This window comes from Mustela erminea, chromosome 3, assembly GCF_009829155.1.
Source record: "Mustela erminea isolate mMusErm1 chromosome 3, mMusErm1.Pri, whole genome shotgun sequence".
Taxonomy (NCBI): Eukaryota; Metazoa; Chordata; class Mammalia; order Carnivora; family Mustelidae; genus Mustela; species Mustela erminea.
The window spans coordinates 74,586,882-74,609,669 of record NC_045616.1 but is presented as its reverse complement, the minus strand read 5'-3'; the positions used below and the strand labels follow the sequence as shown (position 1 = coordinate 74,609,669).

The 22,788-nt window shown below is 36.1% G+C and overlaps 2 protein-coding genes across 4 annotated transcripts in view; one reads left to right on the top strand and one right to left on the bottom strand.

Annotated features, from left to right (window-relative positions):
* The window catches only part of ERCC8 (ERCC excision repair 8, CSA ubiquitin ligase complex subunit), a 55,721-nt gene extending 53,739 nt beyond the window's left edge, over positions 1 to 1,982 (bottom strand). For 2 of the 3 annotated variants that reach the window (XM_032336170.1, XM_032336171.1), the window contains exon 1: positions 1,823 to 1,982. In XM_032336170.1, the coding sequence (XP_032192061.1) occupies positions 1,823 to 1,899 (77 nt within the window). In that variant the 5' untranslated portion in view covers positions 1,900 to 1,982. The remainder of the gene's footprint in view (positions 1 to 1,822) is intronic. The other variant, XM_032336172.1, reaches the window with a different exon arrangement.
* Positions 1,983 to 2,040: 58 nt separating this feature from the next.
* Positions 2,041 to 22,788, top strand: part of NDUFAF2 (NADH:ubiquinone oxidoreductase complex assembly factor 2) — a 159,964-nt gene continuing 139,216 nt past the window's right edge. The window contains exon 1 of the mRNA XM_032336169.1: positions 2,041 to 2,261. Within this exon, the coding sequence (XP_032192060.1) occupies positions 2,135 to 2,261 (127 nt within the window). The 5' untranslated portion in view covers positions 2,041 to 2,134. The remainder of the gene's footprint in view (positions 2,262 to 22,788) is intronic.

The following is a 22,788-nucleotide window of genomic DNA, read 5'->3' as shown; positions in this document are numbered from 1 at the left end:
AGGGTACTTTGTTACCCACCCACTGATAACTAATGCAGCAGGTAAGTCTTCTTTTGGGGTATTAGAAAAAATCATATCCATCAGTTTTTCAATAAGCAACTGTATTCTGCTTTTCTCTCCTTAAGTTTCTTTAAAACGCCATCAGTGTTGGCAGTTCCGACTTCTTTTCCTGGCATTCTTCAACTCACTGAAATCTTACTTTATTCGCATGATTCTCCTGAAAATGCTCTTCCCAATGCCATCAGTTTTCACACTGTTGGTTCAATATAACTCACACTTTTAGTTCCCTTTATTCCTATTTCTTGAATGCATGCTATTCACTCAACAGAAACTCTTCTACGTCTCCTTTCTCATGTCTCTTTTCTCAGAGGTCAAGAAGACAATATAAACTAATAAGAAAATATGCACATAATACAATTTCAGTAGTAAAAATTGAACAGATAAGCAGAGTGATGGGATGGAGAACCACTAAGAGCAAGAAGAGGGCTACGGCCAGCAAATGGCACATATAAGGGTTTCCTCTTCTTTCATTTTATGAGACATTTTGTTGCCCTGGTTTTGCTGCCACGGTTCATTTTTAGTCTTTTCTTCTCCCTAACTTTAAATGTTGATGTTTCTCAGATTTTTGGTCACTGAACTGCTTTTCTTACTCTACAAGTAATGCCTGGATGATCTCATCTCCACCTCACTTCATGTATCATCTCACATTAAAGATATCTCAATTTCTCCTGAGCATTAAATATGTACACTCAACTTTGTCCTCATCTTCACAGGTTCTCTGAAAGCAATATGGGAAGGGCTGCCTATGTGGCTCAAGTCAGTTACGAATCTGATGTCAGTTCTGGTCAGAATCTCAGGGTCCTGGGCTTCCCGCTCACTGGGGAGTCTGTTTGTCCCTCTCTACCTGGCCCTCCCTCATGCTCCTGCTCTTTCTCTCTCAAATGGGTAGATAAAACCTTTGAAAATTTTTAAAAAGTAGTACAGAAAAGTCAATATGGGCAAGTTACATTCACTCTGCTACATAAAAAGCACATACCTGGGAATCACCGTTGACTCTTTCCATCATTTACTAGAATCAACCAATTTACACGGCTGGTTGATTCTATTTCTTAAAAAAAAAAAATATATATATATATACACACACATATATGTATATATACATACATATATATGTATGTATGTATGTATATATATAAAATATTTTCAACCCAACCACCATTTCCCAGGCTTCCATCTGCTGTCTTCTGGACAACTGGAACAGTTACCTAACTTGACTCCCATTCTGGCTCTCAACTTCAATCCATTCTCCAAATATATGACAAAATCCACTGTCACATTCTTCTCATCGCCATACCTGTTCACCAACTACACAAGGATCTTCCTCACCTAGCGCCGGACTACATCTCTAGCTTCATCTCTTGTCAATGGTCCCCTTGTCTGCTCTAGGCATGGTAAACTTTGTTCAATTCCTGGCCAATGCTCTGCCCTTAACATAATGCTTGGCAAACAAATGCTCAGTAAATATATCGACTGAACGAATGAAGGAATCCTAGGAGAGTAGTTATTCCTTGGGGAGTGGGGAGGAAATGTAATGTGAGGGAAAATAAGATAAAACTAAAGTATCTTCCCCAGAGGCCTCGTGTGCGTCCACCAGCCTACAGGTATGTAGAAGGCATCTTATTTTCGTAAGCAGAAGAAATTAAAGTCGAGTTTGGTGAAAGTAAGGTGATAATAAGGCGGGAAAGTGGGAGGCAAGACTAACACAGAAATTGGTCCGTATTTGAAATCGCCCGTTTGAGGAAAAAAATAAGGTTTTCTTTACCTCCGTGTGGACTCCGCTCTCCGGAGGCGAAGAGGGTCGTCCAAACCCGCCTGTCTTGCTAATAAAAACCCTAACATTCCGTTCCTTCACACTAGCTCGAAAACTGGACGCCGCCATGACAGAGCTCGGAGGCCGGGCTGTAACAGTGGTGTCTTCTATTGGCCAAGCAACGTACCATCCGACCAATGGTGAGCGCCGTTACTAGAAGGGCGTGAGGACGGAGTGGGTGGGCGGGGCCCGCTCCTGGCTAGCGTTTGTGCTTCCGTCGTGGCGCATCCGTCTGCGATTTGTGCTTGAATCCCGGCCGAAGGCATGGGTTGGTCTCAGAATTTGTTCCGCGCCTTAGGGAGAGCGCTGTCAAAGGAAGCGAAGCAGCAAGTAGGCACAGACCAGTTTGGGAACAAATACTACTATGTCCCGGAATACAAGAACTGGAGAGGTGAGATGACAGCCAGAGGAGCGGTTGAGCGGTCAGTAAATAAGGGAAACGTCAGAGTGTCTGGTAAACTAACACAGCGTGCAATGGCTGGGATGTCACTTGGGGGGACAGCCCAAATTCATTCCCCCTGTCTCCCCTTCACTCTGAGCTGAGCACTTGGAGCCGCGGTCCGGTCCGCAGTGTGCCGGTGGTTCGTGGATTGCAGCGGCTCCGTGAGGTGTCACCGGGCGCTACCCGCGCGAGCGCCGCGCCGCCCACGCAGCTCTCTCCTCCGGGGATCAAGAGCCCACCCGCTGACGACGCCTCGGCGCTGGTCCCGGCCACTAGGCGATCCAGAAAGGGACAAGTCCGCGGAGGTCTTTAATCAGAGGGCCTCAGGAAGGCAGGGAAGCTGCTTTTCCTCCTCCTGCACCCTTCTTGGCGACCAGGCCGCCTCCGCTTGCTTCTTTCCTGGTATTGACCTTTTTGAGTAGCTATGGCGCTGGCCTCACGCGTCCCCTTCGTCCGACTGTCAGAAGTGGGACTGTGCACACTGTGGAGAAAAGGTTTTATGTTCCCTTTCCCATGAATTTGCGCTCCAAAACCCCGGGGAGCTCACTCTAAGGTCATTGCTCTAATCGTGGTGTTTCCTAGGGTTCATGCAAAGTAGTGGGGTTTGGGGAGTTAGGGGACGTTCCTGTCGCGTAGAAATCACATCACGTAGCAGCCGTTTTAACCTTTTCCGTGTGGTTCCGTCATCTCAGTGTAGATCTCAGGCTTTGGGATCAGAAGGGATTGGGTTAAAATTTCAGCCCTAAAACGTAGTAACTGAGGGAAAACTGACAAGATATTTGTCCTCCCAAGTCTCAGTCTCCTCACTTGGAAGTTAGAAATGATAATAATAGCAGTTATTGAGAAGCACTAAAGTCTTTCCAATATTGTGATCCATTCATTTCCGATAGCTCTAGTCAAAGAATTATTCCTTCCTTCCTTAGAGCACGTGAAAGTGTATTCAGTGATTTATCACTCAAAATTGTTCTGCTTAGCCTTTTTCCCTAACTTAATATCTAAGCCTTGTTTCCCATTAAATGAGCTTCTAAATTTTGTCAGGGTCGGGAATATGTCTTTTTTTCTTTTTTCTTTTTTTTTAAAGTCCACGAAGAACCTAGCAGGTTGATGGTGTTTCTTCACAAATTGGGACCAGAAGGAAAGATGTTTCTTTTCCATAAGTTGCCAGTAGCATTAAAAAATATGCAAATGTCTGTTGCCTTTTTTATTGAAGTATAATTTACGTACAGTAACACTTATCCTTTTTGGTGTATGGTTTTATGATTTTTTTTTAAATGCATAGTCCTTTAACTATCACACAATCAGGATACCGAATGTTCCTTCATTCCCAAAGTTCCCTCTACCCCTTAGTAATTCATTCCCCTACCTGATAACCAGGCATTGGCAACCAGTGATCTGTTTTAGGTCCCTACGATTTGCCTTTTCCAGGATATCATATAAATGAAATTATGGAGGAGGTAGTCTTTCCAAGAAAGCTTATTTCAGACAGCGTAATGCAGTTAAGATTGATTCATGTGTCAGTAGTTGTTCCTTTTTATGGCTAAGTAGTAGTTCATTTATGGGTTTACCACACTTTATCCATCTCCAGTACTTTGGGTTGTTTCTAGATTTTGGTGATTATGAAGAAAGCTTCTATAAACATTTCCATGCAGGAATTTGTGTGAATCTTTTTCCACTTCTCTTGGGTAAAACCTAGGAGTGAGATTGTTGGGTTGTGTGCATCTGTATATAACTTTGTAAGAAACTATCCCACTCTTTTCCACATTGGCTATATCATTTTGCATTCCTGCCAGCAATGTTAAAGAAAATTCTTGTTACACATCCTCACCAGCCCTTTGTATTGTCAGGTTTTTGTTGTTGTTTTTATTGTTATTTTAGCCATTCTATTAATTGCATAGTGGTGTCTCATTGTGGTTTTGATTTTCATTTTCCTGATGACTGAGAATGTTGAGAATCTATTTATGTGCTTATTTGCCATCCCAAGATCTTTGGTGAAGTATCCCTTCAAATCTTTCGACCATTAAAAATAATTTGGATCAACTTCCTTGTATCGTTTCAGTGGAAATACGTATAGCATGATTGAAGAAAGATTTAAATTAACAAAATCATGTGTATTCTAAGACAACATAATTTGTGAGTCAAAGGATATGTTGATCTTTAATCTTATGATGATACCAAATGGTTTTCCAAAGTGATTATAAATTTCTACTTCTATCAGCTTGATATTTGGAATTCATGTACTCTTGGCTGGCTGTAAGAAAATGAGGCTTTTATTGATGATATAGGAGAATCATTGTATGCTGCTATATAACATATCTGTGTTACTCCGTTTTTAGATAATTGAAGCCTGTGGCACAGACACATATTACAGTTTGTAAATACTGTCACACATTTCCTAAGCTTTCTGCTATTTATAGGGGGCAATGTCTTTGTTTGTTGTAATGCAAGTTTTCAAAAAATGAGTCATCTAACTTTCTTATTTCCTTGGTATGAAAGATGGTTTTTTGAATTGAGTTTCTTTGAATTGAATGAATTGTTAAGTATTTAACATCACCATTGAAGAGTATTTAAGAGCTCTTCAGAGGAAATGACTTTTTCTTCTAATTCAATTAATTAGTGTGGTGCCAGTCATTAAAGAACTACTATACTTTCCACATTAGGATATGATTTAATGAGAGCAAAGATACTTATGCAATTTAAAATAAATCTCTGGAGTATTGTCCAGTCAGCTGAATTTAAGTTTAGAATTGATTGTTGAAATTTTAACTAAAAAAAAAAAAAAAAACACGAAAAAACCATATTGGCATCTGAGAATAAGAAGATTATGAAGATAACATTTGTTGGCGTTTTTAAGGAAAATTTGTTAATCAACATATTCTTATTATTGAAAGTTTGCTTCTTGTATGGAAGGTTACTTAGTAAAAGATTCTACAAATAAACTTTGTCTAGAACTTTCCTTTGATATTGCACGCTTTTAATTTATAGTGCCTCCGAATTTTTATCTGTCTGGTTCCATTTATCTCATGTTTCAAAAGGAGTTCCCTTCCTAAGGTAAATTCTTGTATACTTAATTCTGACCAGGACCTTTTTGAACCTTGTTTTATTATTTTCATCTTTATCTTTTGCACATTTATTAAACATCTGCACCCAGTTACCACTAACAAGTTTATTACTGAAAGATTGTTTTGAGTTGTTAATTTCCTAATAGATGTTGTGAATGTCCAAATTTGGCAAGGAAGGTGAATATCATGCATAATTTGCAAAAAACAAGGCTTGGACTATTGTCTTTGGCTCTGGACACCACACTTTAGGAGAGATGATTGAAAATCTAGAGTGTCCAGACAGGAGTAGTTATGAAAATAAAAATTTCCAGAAATTATATCTGTGACTATTAGCTGTTAATTTTGAAGATAAGATTTAGGAGTAGCTTTAGATATTTGGAAGATTATTGTATAGAAAACGATTAGGTTAATCTCTGCAGCCCTTTAAATCAGAACTTAGGTCAGAGGGGAAATATTTACCTTTTTTGAAGAAACAACTTTCAGCCTATTAGAGCCATGCTAGAAAAGGAAGAGAGTGCCTAATGTTTAATTATAACTGAGAGAATTTGGGGAGATAAGGAGCTGGATACATTTGATTAGCGCCTTGAGTGATAAATACAATTTCAGAAAGAGTATTTGAAGAGCATTCCCAGCCAGGGCTAGGAAGGGATAGGAAATATCACAGAAATTAGAAGGTAGTCCCATGCTGGTAGACCTCAGTGGAGAAGAGCTAGAGTAAGCTGTTTTAGTGAGGGGATAGAGCTAGAGTAAGCTGTTTTAGTGAGGGGATAGACAGGATTTAGATAGATACTAAATGGCCTTGAATACTCTAAGTTTCAAGTTTGTACTTTATTCTCTATCTGGTGGATAGCCATTGAAAAGCTTGCGACATGGTCAGAGCTATTAAATGACTCCGGAAGCCCTGTAGAAGGTGAGTTAAAGGGGAGAGAGGAGCTGAAATACTATTTGGTGGGAGCATTGCTAGATTGACTGTGATTCTGGAAAGAGATCTTAGGAGACTCAAGTTTTGATTTAGCAAAACTTTTGAACTTGTTAATTACTTAGACTGGTGGAAAGAGAAAGAAAAGATGAAAGGCCAAAGATGATTTTAATTCTGGAGAGCCCTTGGATTGTGATATACAGATTCCTGCATATAAAGGTTGAAGAGGACAAATGCAAATAGAGAAGTAGACTTTAGGGTGGGTTGGTAAAAGAGTAAGTAGAATTTGTTATAATAGGGCGATTGTAGAGTCAGGCAATTGTGTACTTAGATCTGCAGTTCCAAAGATGTTATTAAAATGCAGATTTGGAAGCCACCTTTATGTAGGTGATCCCTAAAACTTTAAGTTTATTTGAATTGAAGCAGGGAGGGAGTAATCCATATAGATGAGATCAGGAGGCAGATAAATAGGAACACTCATCTCAGGGGCTTCCCATTCAAGGAGGAATATATCCACACTACCTGGCTGACATTCACGAACTTTGAGTCCATCCTAAAAGTGATATTTGTTTATAATCTAATCTTTAGATCAATAATTTTGTTAGATCCATAGATATTCATGCTATTAGAACTCAAACCTGAAAGCTTATGTGATTTTTACCAGGGAGCTGAATCAGGTAATAGTTATTTAATTTTCAGCAATCAGAAAAGAAATAAAAATTGATTGAATGCAGCTATTTAGGAGTTGTATCTAGACTGTTACTTTTCATGATGCTGAGCTTCATTTGATGTTCCCAAAACAGAATTGGGTGGGGGCAAGACAGGAATAGCAACGGATAGTAGATAATAGTGATGCCTTCTTTCAGAATCTGGGTTAAGTGTTTCATCAAACATGGTGAATAGATTTAGTTTTGGAATACGTTTTTAAAAACTGTATAAACCCTCCCTAGGGCTTTTTGCATAGTGAATTGTTTATACTAAGCTACTAGCTGTGATTTTCAAATTGTCTTGTTTTAATAATTACAAAATAAATCTATTCAAATTCAACAATTTAATAGAAAGTCTTACATTCTAAAGGATTTTTAAAATTTTGTTCTCCACTTTTTAATGAAGCATTATTTGTACACTTATGAGAATCGTGAGCAAAGAAAATTTGTCCTAAAGTTTTCATAAAAACATTTACTGCCCGATTATATCTTGTATACTTTCTAATTTATATGGGTATATTTAGACTCACATGTATTTGGATTATCAGTGTGCCAAACACACTATTTATAATAACATTTCCTGAATTTTATATTTCAATCCTTTGGCTAAAAAAAAGTCTTTTAAATACAGAGTTCTCAAACACCTTTGAGAAGCCAAATTGGAAGAGGTATAGACCAAACTTAAAAGTAGTAATTTTAAATTGAGGTTTGTCAGTCTAAAATTGAATTTTATTTAAAATTGAAGGGTATTTTGTATCATTTCCATGTGTTTCCTTTTTTAAAAAAGGATGTTAAAGTAGTTTGATTTTACCTTTTGTTCTACCCAGAGACTCATGTTTTATTTATCCTTTTATTTATTTTTAACTATTGAATTAAGAAATATTTCAGGCATAAAAAGTAGAGAAAATAAGGGGTACCTGGTTGGCTCAGTTAATTGAGTGTGGGACTCTTGGTTTGGTTTTGGCTTAGGTTTGTGATCTGAGGATCATGAGGTCTAGCCCTGTGTGGAGCTCTGGGCTCAGTGGGGAGTCATCCTGGGATTTTCTCCCTCTCCTTCCCTTTCTGCCCCTATCCCTGTGCATATTCAGGCTCTCCTCTCTCTCAAATAAATAAATAAATAAAATCTTTAAAAATAAAGATGGGAACACTTCGGTGGCTCTGTTGGTTAAGCATCTGCATTTTGCTCACGTCATGATCCCAGGGTCCTCGGATGGAGCCCTCCATCGGGCTCCTTACTCAGTAGGAGCCTGCTTCTCCCTTAGCCTGCTGCTCCCCCTGCATGTGCTCTTTGGCTCACAAGTTCTCTCTCTCAAATAACTCATTAAAATCTAAAAAAAAAAAAAAAAAAAGAATAAGTAGAGAAAATGATAAAACAAACCTCCAGGTACCCATCGTTCTCTTTCACAGGTACCAGTTCATGGCTATATTTTATTTTCTCCCTGATTCTACTCATCTTTCCTCTTATTTTGAAACAAATACTAAATATGTCAGTTTACTTGTAAACCACTTAGATTATGCCTCTGAAACACAAGGCTTCTCTTTTTAAATATGACAGTACTCATCATATCGTATAGAAATAAACAATTCCTTAACACGATCAGATATCCTTTTTCTCACATTTCCTTGATTGTCCCTGGTCTTGTTGATTGATTGATTTGTTGACTTATTTTTGCAATTTGTATAAATTTATCTCTGAACAATCTTTATATTATAATTCCTAATATGTTTTTAATTCTCTTGAAATTTGTATGTTCTCTTTTTATGTTGAAATTACCCCCCCCTTTCATACACAGACCCCTGCTTTTTTGGGAGTGGATGTTGAAAAAAAGTAACTTTTTTTATTTAAATGGTGGCAGAATCCAATTATATTTGTTGTAGTGATTTATTTAGCCTTACTTTAGTCATCTTATTTTTTATGCTTTCTGTTGGTTATGTTTTCTAATTCCTGACTACCCCCCTTAGAAGACTTTTGTGACATCTCCCTCATTTTACTTGAAAGTGATTGTACTAAGGGATACCTGTATGAATGCTATGTGCCTGTGGCTTCCCATAGGGCTCTAGTCAAATTTTTCTGGGAGAACTATAGTCTTTACTCAGGATGCTTCACTTTTAGCCCCTGCCAGTAGAAATCTTAAGAATGCCAATAGCAAGTCAGATTTTCTTTTTGACCTTTGACTTTGATCTCAGGCCTGCTGCTTACTTCTTTTTTAACCCCCCCCCCCCCGCCCCCCCGCCCCGTGCTCTCAGGCCTGTTGCTGTAAGCTTGGGGTTCTGTCAGAATTTCTTTTTTGGGAACACCAATAGAGATTCTTCCAGTGTGGCTTATATGTCTGCTAGCTCATAAGCCAGTCAGCATTCCTAAATTTGCCTTCCAGCTCATCTTGTACCATTCATTAATTTCTCATGTAACAAATATTTATTCAGCACTGCTTTATACAAAACATACCTGTTTTATGTATTTCAGATCTATTTGCCTATTTTGATGATGTCCTTAGCTATTTGGTTTTTAGCTTCTTCCCCCACTTATATTTTGAAAGGTTAATTAGGTAAACCTAAATCAATGGCTATTTTATTATTATTTTTTAAAGATTTTATTTATTTATTTATTTGACAGAGAGAGAGAGATCACAAGGAGGCAGAGAGGCAGGCAGAGAGAGGAAGGGAAGTAGGCTCCCTGCCAAGCAGAGAGCCTGATGTGGGGCTCGATCCCAGGACCCTGAGATCATGACCTGAGCTGAAGGCAGAGGTTTTTACCCACTGAGCCTGTAGGCACCCCAGAGATTTTATTTTTAAGCAATCTCTGCACCCTACTTGGGGCTGGACCTACCACCCGAAGATCAAGAGTGGCACACTCCCCCAACTAAGCCACCAGCCAGGTACTCCAATCAATGGGTATTTTTAAACTGAAGTTTTTTCCTCCCTTTGTTCTCAATTTAGCATAGCCTCCAGTCATTTTAGTAATGGTCACATTAATGATAACTACAATTCATCAAGTGCCAACTCTATTTCATATCTTTACAACTCCCATATAATTTGGGATTATTCTCTTTTTCAACATGAGGTGATTGTTTCATTTCTGAATACTTAAATAAGATTCATGTATACATGCCTGGGTAGAGAGAGTAGGTACTCACAAAACAGCTATTCAGTGAATTGAGATATTTATGGACCCAGAATTATAAAAACAACAACAAAGCAAAATTTTTAAAACCACGGGAAATGATGAAGTTGTTTTACAAAATCTTAAAACAGGTGATTAAAGAATATATATTTTTCATTTATGATGAATGGCCAAATTATTCTTCATGGTCTAAAATGCTCTCTTTAGAAATGAGACTATCTTTTCCATAACTTTCCTAATGCAGTTCCGGTTGGCCTTAGCTTCGTCAGTGATCTTCCAAACATAGTTTTATTGCTAGCCTCAAACTTCTGTTATGATACCCAGTCTTATTTTTTTCCCTTAAGGGTGAATATATCATCATTTGATAATCCAAAACCTGTAACATGTACTGTTGCATGTAATTACAGAGTTGGCTTGTTTTGATGATGTTGCCTGAACGTGTTTGTATTTAGTATTTAAATATACTAAAAACTGTAATGAATTAGTATTTGGTTAATTTGCTGTTATTAAGAACCAGACAAATCACATGGTCAGAATTATTAAATAAGGTGTGTCTTGGTTTTTGAGGGTAATTGGAAGATCATGATACAGCTCTTTTATGTGATAGTCTAACATTTGGGAAATAATGAAAACATTTCAGATTTTTCCAGCAGGTGGCAGCATTGTTAAAATAATTGTAGGGTGCCAGTTTATTAAACATTTTTCTTTGAGCTGATTTGAAGGAAGCATCTTTTCTCTAAAATAATTGGATTGAGGGGCACCTGCATGGCTCAGTGGGTTAAGCATCTTGACTCTTGGTTTCAGCTCAAGTCATAATCTCTGGGTCCTGGAATGGAGCCCTGTGTCTGGCTCTGCACCCAATGGGGAGTCTGTTTGTCCCTCTCCTGCTTCTCCCCTATTCCCACATAAATAAATAGGTAAATCTTAAAAAATAAACAATAAAATGATTGGATTTATATTTTTTCCTCTAAATAAACCCTGTACTACTGCTTTATAAACTGCTAACTCTTCAGACAAGAATTTTAAAATGACACTGGATTTTTCCTAGTCTGTAATGAACAACGATATAAATGGCAATTATATTCTGAGGAATTGACCAAAAATTTTTTAAAAATACATAGAATTTTTAGAATAGGAAGAGATATTCTGTCTTGAGTTGTTAGAGATCACAATGTAATCATTACCCTGGACATCAGCAAATTGATAGAAAACCCTAAAATGTTTTATGATATTAACTAAAATAAGTTTTTTGTTTAGGGATATCTAGAAGAAGTTGAGCTTACTTTAAAATACCTTGCTGAATATAAAATAATAGTTATAAACTTTTTATATAGGTTGTCTCAGGGTAGTCTGAAGGTTGGATTTTTAATTTTCTGATGTCTGTTTTAATGTTTAACTCCTTAATTATGTTTTCTTCTGAGATTATGTCAGTTGCTTACCAAATTCCCTACTTTAGTATGTGTCTGCATTCCATGTACTTGAACACTGAATTAATTGTATTTTGGTGAACGGAAAATACCAACATTTTCCCTGTAGTCCTTGATTGCATTCCTGTCTCATACCAGTAGAACCACATCTGTGTCATACTTTCATCTACAAGAAGAACAGGATGAAATGTCACACTCCTATATGTCAATCCTTTATACTGGCTTTAAAATGAATGTAAGCATCATTAGTCTTGAATTCTGTCTTTCCCTGCCAGGGAAATACAGGATTTTTTTCTTTTTCTTTTTTTTTTTGCCAAAATGGAAACTAATAAAGATAGAGTGACTAGACTATATTAAATCTGTTTCTAAGTGAGGCTGAAAATACACAAGAGAAAGAATCATTTGTCCTCTTTTGCTTTGAAGATTTTGTGATTGCTTTACATTAAGAATAATAATGGCAATAACAATATTAATATTTTTTAAGATTTTATTTATTTATTTGACAGAGGAAATCACAAGCAGGCAGAGGCAGGCAGAGAGAGGAGGAAGCAGACTCCCCGCTGAGCAGAGAACCCAATGCGGGACTCAATCCCAGGACCCTGAGATCATGACCCGAGCCGAAGGCAGCAGCCCAACCCACTGAGCCACCCAGGCGCCCAACAATATTAATATTAAATACTATGGATTAGGCACTATTCCTAGCACTTGTTATGATTCACTGTAGTGGTGGAAGAATTACAACAAATAAGGAAAATAATATATCTTTTGTTGCTTTGTCAAGGTTAGCAATGAATTCCATTTATTTTAACATATTTGTGCAAAACCCAGTTTCTCTCTGTTAGTATAAATCAGACAGAACTGTTAACTTTTCTTATTGAGGCCTCTCCCTTTTAGGAGTACTACTCACTTCAGAAATTCATTTCAGCTGCTATTTTAAAACTTTCTAAGTGTTTTTCTACAAGAATTAAAAAATTGAGTTGACATGCTTTTGAGAGTTGAAATTGAATGGGGTTGGATAGAGAATTCTCTTCAGAATCATAGTACAGACTTCATTATATAATTGTTAGAATAAATTTCCATTTTTAAAAATGACTTAGGAATATATATAATTTTTTTAAATTAGTTCTGTAATTTTAACATAGAAGAAGCTATTTCTTTCATCTTTATTGCCTTTGAGGTGACTGGTACCTCCATCTTGTGGTCCAAATGACAAATTGCACCCTTTGCAGAGATTCTAATTAAACTTTTTTCACCCTCTCAGCTGAATATATCATTTAAAGTTATTTATTTTCTGTGCTTTGTTTATTAAAAGCATAAAAGCATAACTTTTTTTCAAGCTTTTATTTAAATTCCAGTTAGTTAACAGATAGTGTAATACTGGTTTCAGAAGTAGAATTTAGTGATTACAGTTAAAAAACAGCGCTTATCACAACCAGTGCCCTCTGTAACACTCATCACCCACCTCCCCTTTAGCAACCTTCAGTTCATTCTCTATAGTTAGGAGTGTCATGGTTTGTCTCCCTCTCTGTCTTTATCTTATTTTATTTTTCTTTCCCTTCCCCTATATTCATCTGTTTTGTTTCTTAAATTCCAAATATGAGTGAGATCATATGGTATTTATCTTTCTCTGGTGGACTTAATTCACTTAGCATAATTCTCTCTAGCTCCATTTATAACATTGCAAATGGCAAGATTTCATTCTTTTTTATGGCTGAGTAATATTCCTGTGTGTGTGTGTGTGTGTGTGTACACACCACATCTTCTTTATCCATTCATCAGTAGATGGATATTTGGGATCTTTCCATAATTTGGCTATTGTTGATAATGCTGCTATAGACATTAGGGTGCATGTATCCCTTCAAATTAGTGTTTTTATATCCTTTGGCTAAATACCTAGTAGTGCAATTCCTGAGTCGTTAGATAGTTCTACTTTTAACTTTTTGAGGAACCTCCATGCTGTTTTCCAGAGTGGCTGCACCAGTTTGCAGTACCACCAACAGTGTAAGAGGATTCTCCTTTCTCTGCATCCTCACCAACATCTGTTGTTTCCCATGTTGCTAATTTTAGCCATTCTGACAGATGTGAGATAGTATCTCATTGTAGTTTTGATTTGTATTTCCCCGATGGGGAGTGATGTTGAGCAACATTTCAAGTGTCTGTTAGCCATCTGGAAAAATTTTTCTTTGGAAAAATGTCTACACATCTCTTCTACCCATTTTTTAACTGGATTATTTGTTTTTTGGGTGTTGAGTTTGCTATGTGCTTTATAGATTTTTGGATATAAACCTTTTATCAGATATGCCATTTGCAAATATCTTCTCCCATTCCAAAGGTTGCCTTCTAGTTTTGTTGACTGTTTCCTTCCCTGTCCAAAGGCTTCTTATCTTGATACAGTTCCAGTAGTTCATTTTCACTTTTATTTCCTTTGGTTCTGGAGATGTATCTAGTAAGAAGTTGCTACAGCCAATGTCAAAGAGGTTGCTGTCTGTGTTCTCCTCCAGGATTTTAGTGGCTTCCTCTCTCAAATTTAGGTCTTTCATCCGTTTTGAACTTATTTTTGTGAGTCATGTAAGAAAGTAGTCCAGTTTCATTCTTTTGCATGTTGCTGTCCAGTTTTTCTAACACCATTTGTTAAAGAGATTGTCTTTTCTCCATTGAATATTCTTTCCTGCTTTGTCAAAGGTTAGTTGACCATATAATTGTGGGTTCATTTCTGGGTTTTCTAATCTGTACTGTTGATCTATATGTCTGTTTTTCTGCCAGTACCATACTGTCTTGATCACTACCACTTTGTAATATAACTTGAAGTCAGGAATCATGATGCCTCCAACTTTGCTTTTCTTTTTCAAGATTGCTTTGGCTAGTCAGGGTCTTTTGTGGTTCCATACAAATTATGGAATTATTATTTGTTCTGGCTCTGTGAAAAATGCTGGTATTATTTTGATAGGGATTGCATTGAATGTATAAATTACTTTGGGTATTATAGACGTTCTAACAATATTTGTTCTTCTAACCCATGAGCATAGAATGTTTTTCCATTTTTTTATGTCATCTTCAATTATTTTCATAAGTGTTTTATGGTTTTCAGAGTACAGATATTTTGCCTCTTTGGATAGGCTTATTTCTAGGTATTGTACTGGTTTTGGTGCAGTTGTAAATGGAATTGATTCCTGATCTCTAGTTCTGCTTCTTTATATTGGTGTACAGAAATGCCACAGATTTATGTACATTGATTTCGTATCCTGCAACCTTACTGAATTTGTGTATTAGTTCTAGTAATTTTTTGGTGGAGTCTTTCAAGTTTTCTATATAGAGTATCATGCCTTCTGCTAAGAGTGAAAGTTTGACTTTTTCCTTGCTGGTTTGAATGTGTTTTATTTCTTTATGTTTTCTGGTTGCTGAGGCTAAGACTTCCAGTACAATGTTAAATAACAGTGGTGAGAGTGGACATTCCTGACTTGTTCCTGATCGTAGAGGAAAAGCCCTTAGTTTTTACCCATTGAAATGATATTAGCTGTGGGTTTTCCATATATGGCCTTTATGATGTTGAGGTATGTTTCCTCTATCCCTACTTTGTTGAGGGTTTTTTATCATGAATTGATGTTGTACTTTGTCAAATGCTTTTTCTTCATCTATTGAGAGCATCATATGGTTCTTATTCTTCTTTTATTAATGTGGTATATCATGTTGATTGATTTGCAAATATTGAATCACCCTTGCAACCCAGGAATAAATCCCATTTGATCGTGGTGAATAATTCTTTTAATATACTGTTGTGTTTGACTTGCTAGTATTTTGTTGAAAATTTTTGCATCCATGTTCATCTCGGATGTGGGCTTATAGTTCTCTTTTTTAATGGAGACTTTGGTTTTGGAATCAGGGTAATGCTGACCTCATAGAATGAGTTTAGATGGTTTCCTTCTATTTCTATTTTTTGGAATAGTTTGAGAAAAATCAGTATTAACTCTTTAAATGTTTGATAGAATTCCCCTGTGAAGTCATTTGGCCCTGGACTTTGGTTTGTTGGGAGAGTTTTTATTTTCTTTGCTAGTTATCAGTGTTCAAGTTTTCTATTCTCGTTTCAGTTTTGGTAGTTTAAATATTTCTAGAAATTATCCATTTTCTTCCAGATTGTCCCAATTTGTTGGTATATAATTTTTCATAATATTCCTTTATAATTTTTTGTATTTCTGTGGTATTGGTTATTTTTTCCCTCTCATTTGTGATTTTATTTATATGGGTCTTTTCTTTTTTCTTTTTGATTAGTCTGGATAGGGGTTTACCAGTTGTATTAATTTTTTTACACAAGAACCAGCTCCTGGTTTTGTTGATCTGTTCTACTGTTTTTTTAGTTTCTGTATCATTTATTTCTGTTCTAATCTTTATTACTTCCCTTTTGCTGGCCTTAGGCTTTGTTTATTCTAATTTTTCTAGCTCCTTTAGGTGTAAGGTTACATCGTTTATTTGAGACGTTTTTTGCTTCTTGAGGTAGGCCTGTATTGCTAAATACTTCCCTCTTTGGACTGCTTTTGCTGCATCTCAAAGGTTTTGGACCATTGTCTTTTCATTTTCATTTGTTTCCGTGTATTTTTTTATTTCTTCTTTAATTTTCTGGCTGACCCATTCATTCTGTAGTAGCATGTTCTTTAACTTCCATGTATTTGTGAGCTTTCCAAATTTTTTCTTATGGTTGACTACAGGTTTAATAGCTTTGTGGTCATAAAATATGCATGCAATGATCTCAATCTTTTTGTACTTGTTGAGGCCTGATTTGTGACCGAGTATGTGATCTATTCTGGAGAATGTCCCATGGGTACTTGAAAAGAATGTATTGTGCTGTTTAAGGATGAAATGTTCCGAATATATTTGTTAAGTCCATGTGGTCTAGTGTGTCATTCAAAGCCATTGTTTCCTTGTTGATTTTTTTGCTCAGATAATCTGTCCATTGATGTTATTGTGGTATTGAAGTCCCCTACTATTATTGTATTATTATCAGTAAGTTCCTAAAAGCATAACTCTTATTAAACAGGTATTGATCCAGTCTTCCCTCTAGGGCTTTGCTCTGAAAAATATTTTCTCTCCTCTACACATGTTTTCCATCTTTCTCTTTATTTTCTTTTCACTGTTAAGAAGGACAGAAGGCACTCAAAAGAGACCACTTGAAGTGACCTGTTTTAAGAATGAAGTGTTGTAGGGGCACCGGGGTGGCTCAGTGGTTAAAGCCTCTGCCTTTGGCTCGGGTCATGATCCCAGGGTCCTGGGATCAAGCCCTGCATCGGGCTCTCTGCTCAGCAGGGAGTCTGCCGCCTCCTCCTCTCTCTCTCTCTCTCTCTGCCTGCCTCTCTGCCTACTTGTGATCTGTCAAATAAATAAATAAATAAAAATCTAAAAAATAAATAAGAATGAAGTGTTGTAGAAAAAGAGCTCTTGTGATGGTGATGGCGGTAGTGTATGTAGGTGTGGGAAAAATTTGATTAGCCCTTTATGTTGAAAAATAAAACCTAAAATCTTCTGCAAAATTTACTATATAATTTCAGCTGTGAGCTAATTAATGGAATTGATAATTCATCAAATACTGATTTTTAACAAGGTTTTTCTGACAATACTCTAATTGCACATTATGATATACTTCATTTCACATTTGTCTCTCCCAGAGGGATTAAGAAAAGTATTCTTTTTGCAAAATTTGAGGTCTTAATAAAATTTTCTAATGGATTTTTATTAATCTTCGATTAATATTATCTTTAGAATCACCTTTCATGTTTTAGTCCTTATTAGTGTATCTCAGCTACCTCAATTAGAAATTAGTTATTTTTTTGTGATTTTACCTTACTTTCATAGACTTCATGAAGCTGTTTCAAGATTTGCAGTTTTACTTTGCATTCAACTAATGCCATATTTGTAAACATGGGAAAATTAGAGAAATCAACATATAAGTAAAGAGGTTGCCTCGGAGAGTGAGTAGAAATTAAAATATTGAGTAGATATTTAAAAATGAAGCAATGAGATCATATGATAATTGTCTTTCTCTGATTGACTGATGTGAGGAATTTGAGAAATAAGACAGAGGATCACGGGGGAAGGGAGGGAAAAATGAAACAAGATGAAACCAGAGAAGGAGACAAACCATAAGAGACTGTTAATCTCAGCAGATGAACTGAGGGTTGCTGGAATGGAGGTGGGTGGGAGGGATGGGGTAGATGGGCGATGGACATTGGGGAGGGTACATGCTATGGTGAGAACTGTGAATTGTCTAAGACTGATGAAACCCTGAAACAAATAATACATTATATATTAATTTAAAAAGTAAACCAGTATTATAAGTTTATATAGTGAGTCTTTTTATTTATGTTAAAACTGTTGCTTTCCTACATATACTAGAAGCTGCAGTTATTCTGTTAATTAATATGTAATCAGTGAGGAATTCTGGGACTTAAATACTTCTGCATTTTTGCTTTCCACTCACAGGCAAGATTTTTGAAAATATAGTCAGTGGACTTCTTGTAACTAATCTAGAATTCAGTGTTCTCTAAGTATTTAACTTTGTACTTTCTTCCCCCCACCATGTTATAGGTGATCATTTTTGTAGCTGTTTTGTAGCTGTTTCCCTGATTCTTTGTTCTTCTGGACAGTGTCCAGATTGTATCAGGTATTCAGGAAAGCAAGTTTATCCATTAGACTGACAGTTATTGAATACCTACTATGGCAGGCACAAGTTCTAGCCTTTAGAGATATATCACTAAATTGAATACTAAAAAATCCATTCCTTTGATTTTACATTGTAGTTAAGGGCATTACATGACAAAAACATATATAATAAGCAAATTACATAATTGTTCTAATGTGGTAAGTGCCTAGGGAAAAACAAAAAGTAAATTAGAGTAAAGGAATCAGGAGTACTGGAGGTAGGGTGTGGGTTGAAATTTTAAATGGAATGGTTAGGTACTTTATTGAGAAGGTAACATTTCTTTTTAAGATTTTATTTTTATTTATTTGAGAGAGAGAACACAATATCACAGAGGGAGAGGGAGAAACAGACTGCCTGCTGAGCGGAGAGCCCCTTCAGGAGGCTTGATCCCAGGACCCCAAGATCATGGCACGAGCCAAAGCAGACGTTTAACCAACTGAGCCACCCAGGAGCCCCATGAGAAAGTAACATAGTAACAAAACACTTGATTGGAGGGAGTGAGGAAGGTAGCCAAGTGGCTATCTGTAGCAGCAGCATACTGGTCAGAGGGAGTAGCAGTGTAGATTAGCTTCTACTCTGAATGAAGTGGGGGGAGGGGTTTATCCGTAGCACTTAATGTTGGTACCTAACATAGACTAGATATTTCATTAGTGTCTGGTAAATTGAAGGAAATAGACTCTACAGGGGTAGACTTTGGCTTACCTTATCTCGTTTCCTTTCTCGCACTGCTTCTGCTGTTTCTCTCTCTTAAGCAGCAGCAGAATAAAGAGAAACGTCCCTTTGAGAATATAAAAGCCCTTGAGATGATTTCACTTTAAATCTAAAAGATTTCCTTGTCATTTTACCTCTAAAATTTGATTTTCTTTTTTTAAGATGTTATTTCTGAGGCCTCCCTTTTGGCATCTGAAGTGAACCTACATTTAGTGACTATTCTCAGCAATGCCTCTTTTTTTTTTCTCTTCTTTTCTGTTTTATTGGGAAATCAGATATATTGTTCTAAGCCTCTCTGCTGTATCTGGGGAGGCAAATGGTTTAAGAGGAGGAGAAATGGACAATACATCAAACCTAGGACCTCTTTCTGCCACTTTCATCCTTCTTTTTAATAGTTATTGAATATTATCTGTGTGCTAGCTGTATGTGCATCATTTTTAAATTAATGGACTTTATTTTTTAGAAATACCATTTTCACAAACCACTGAATAAAATATTTTGAGTACTTTAGTTAATGATCAAGATCACAATAAATAAAATATAAATACAGGCATTTTTTAAATTGAAAATACTTTCTCCAAAATATTGGAGATCAGTATATATTGTGACTGAAGGTCAAAAGTAAAATTATGAGCTATTGAGAAAATAGTGTAGAAATGGAGTATTTGAACTTTATGTACAGTTCAGCTTTTAAAAAATAATCAAGTTTTATCAAAGCTGAAATACATGCAAAACAATTCAAATCTGTAGTAAAACGTATACAGATACATATGTGCTTTTATTAAGCAGATTTTCTCGGGTAATTATAGTTTGTTAATTACATGAATTATGGACTAACGCCATTCAAATGATATTTAGAATACTTCATAAGTAGGCATTTATCTCACATGTATTTTCTGTATTTCCCAAAGTACTCTTGCCCTCACGACTAATTTTGACCACTCAACAATCTGTACAAAACAGTGGTTGCTGGTAAAATAACGTACTCATCTCTAAACCCATTTTTATTGGAGATACCTTATATTTTTCCTTCATGACCCTTACATAAGTGTTTTTCCCCCCACCACTGAATCTTAGGTTCACTTGCTTGATCTCTAAGTTTTCCACATGAAAGCATTGACTTTGCATTTGTAGTTTTCCAAAAAGCAATTTTTGAAAAAATATAGCATTAAAATAAATGAAGTAAAAATCTAGCCTAATTTATGTTAAAAAGTATTTTTAATTTAAATAATTCCTGGATTTTCTTTCATTTCTTTGTTAAACACTGAAAGTCACTCGGGTAGGAAATTGGAGTTAAAATTTTTTTTTTTTTTTTTTAAGATTTTATATATTTATTTGACAGAGAGATCACAAGTAGGCAGAGAGGCACGCAGAGAGAGGAAGGAAAGCGGGCTCCCTGCTGAGCAGAGAGCCCGATGTGGGGCTTGATCCTGGGACCCTGAGATCATGACCTGAGCTGAAGGCAGAGGCTTAACCCACTGAGCCACCCAGGCTCAGTTAAAATGTTTTGATTCTGATTTTATTGTGTCATCAAACCACATGAGCAGGGACACCTAGGTGGCTCATTGGGTTAAAGCTTCTGCCTTCGGCTTGGGTCACGGTCCCAGGGTCCTGGGATCAAGCCCCACGTTGGGCTCTCTGTTCAGTGGGCAGCCTGCTTCCCCTCACCCCCCTTCCTGCCTACTTGTCTACTTGTCTACTTGTCTACTCTGTCTACCTATGATCTCTGTCTGTCAAATAAATAAATAAAATCTTTAAAAAAAAAAACCCGCATGAACCCCTTAAGTAAGAAACATAAAGAAATCATTAAGTCATTTAAATTTTTAACCTTGTTTGTGTATATGTGTGTATGTGTGTCTAACTTTAAGACACAGTTTTTTCCTTCCAGATATGAATTGTAAACAAGGGCCTTTTCAATGGCTACTTTTAGTCATTTATGGATGAAGCAACTGGGGTCTGAAATATTGTTACTGGCCCACAGCTCCTAAGACCTCAAGCTGTATTTTTCCAAAGTAGTTTAACACAAATGATCCCTAAACTGATTTTGTAGTTTGGTAACTTTTTACCAAAATACTTACTGTCCAATTAAACTTTTTTTAGTGCCAGCATGTGTGTGTGTGTGTGTGTGTGTGTGTGTGTGTATACACATTTATAAAACACATTTATATGTGAAATATAAATCTATATAAATTTATATTGTATATACACATGTGCACATACTCCACATGTCTGCAAATTTACAGCTTTTTATCCTTCTTTTGAAAATAATCTCTTATTTATCAGAACCAAGTCAAGCTTCACAGCTAGTTCACGAAACTATGAAAGCAGCAAGGTTTTATAATGGAAGCGTAGCCCAATACTGTGTTAACTGTGTGGCACATGTTCATCAGCACAAAGGATTGGTGATTGCAGTATAGTTTCCTATCAGTCTCTTTGAAACTCATCAAAAAGTGTGTATGGCCCTGTTGTACGGTATTTCTATAACCATGTGTGACTTTACTAGGGTGTTTTCATTTAGGCAGGATAGCCAAATGAGGACAGTAACTGAAACATTGGAAATACAGTACAAACAATTGGTTAAACTGTAAGAAAAGGAAATGGTCAAAGCCAGTGTCATATTTTTGTCAGCTATATAACCACTTGTCTAGTTCAAATTCTGTCTGATGAAAAGGCTGCCCGCATTGGTGTTAAAAAACTTAATTGAGCTCTATTTGGCTAACTTACTTTTGATTCATAAGCTTGATGATAAATCTTGACAACCTGTTGATATGACATTAGAGTTTAATTGGAAAATAAAAGAATTAAGCACATTTATTTAAAACTAATAAGATTTTATTTTTTCTTTTTAGAATTATTTTAATGGACACCATTTTATACCCATTAGTAAATAAAATCTTTTCAGAATCTCCTTTTTCATTCTTACCTTTATTGTTCTTGGTTTCCTTCCTCCTTATATTTTTTAATTGGATGCTTGTATAAGAACAAAATTTTGAAAATGTCTAAAATAGCAGCCTCTAAATTAGGTATTAGCATCTTGGAGAAAGGTTTATTTTTGGGCGACCTGCCAAGTGTCCTGCTAAATTACTGGCAACCAAGTACTTAATGTGACTTTCAGTCAATAAATGGCACCCATCTGTATATTTTCTTTTTTGGGAATATAAAATTGTCAAATTTTTAAACTCTAAGACCCTCAAGAATGAGTCTGGGTTAGTTTAGGAGCCAGCAGAATTAAATGTGTAGCTTTTGCTTAATTTGTCAGAGAGATATTCAGGAACATTTGGGGCAACTATAAACTTGAATGAGTGAATAAATAAACCAACAAATCTAAAGCGTTAATTTTAATAACAGCAATTGTAATCGTTAACATTTAACTGTGTCCTTTAAGAAACTGATACTAAAGGAACAAAAAAAATTAAATGATCAATTTTTAGAATTTCTAATGTGTATCATTTTGGGTAATTTTTCTTACATGATATCTGTTTTCTGGGAATAATGAAATAAGATATGTGAAACCTCCAAATAAATTGTTTTAGCAATAAGAAAATCATTGCTGTTTTAGAACTTTTAGTAGCTTGGTGACCTTTTAAAAAATGTTCCTTTTGTTTAATAAATATGTGGAGTAGACTTAAAAATTTTTATTTTTTCTGAATATGCTGAAAATATATTTCTGTCCTATGAATAGACCTGAATGTTGGAAACCAGATACTTCACAGAGCTTTGCTATGAATGAGTGAACCATAAAAATGTAACAGAGGTTTGAGTCATGGGCTCCCTCCAAGGTAAAGGATCCTGTGACTCAAACCTAATCTCTGTGATCTTCCTTTCTCTCTGCAAAGATCCCATT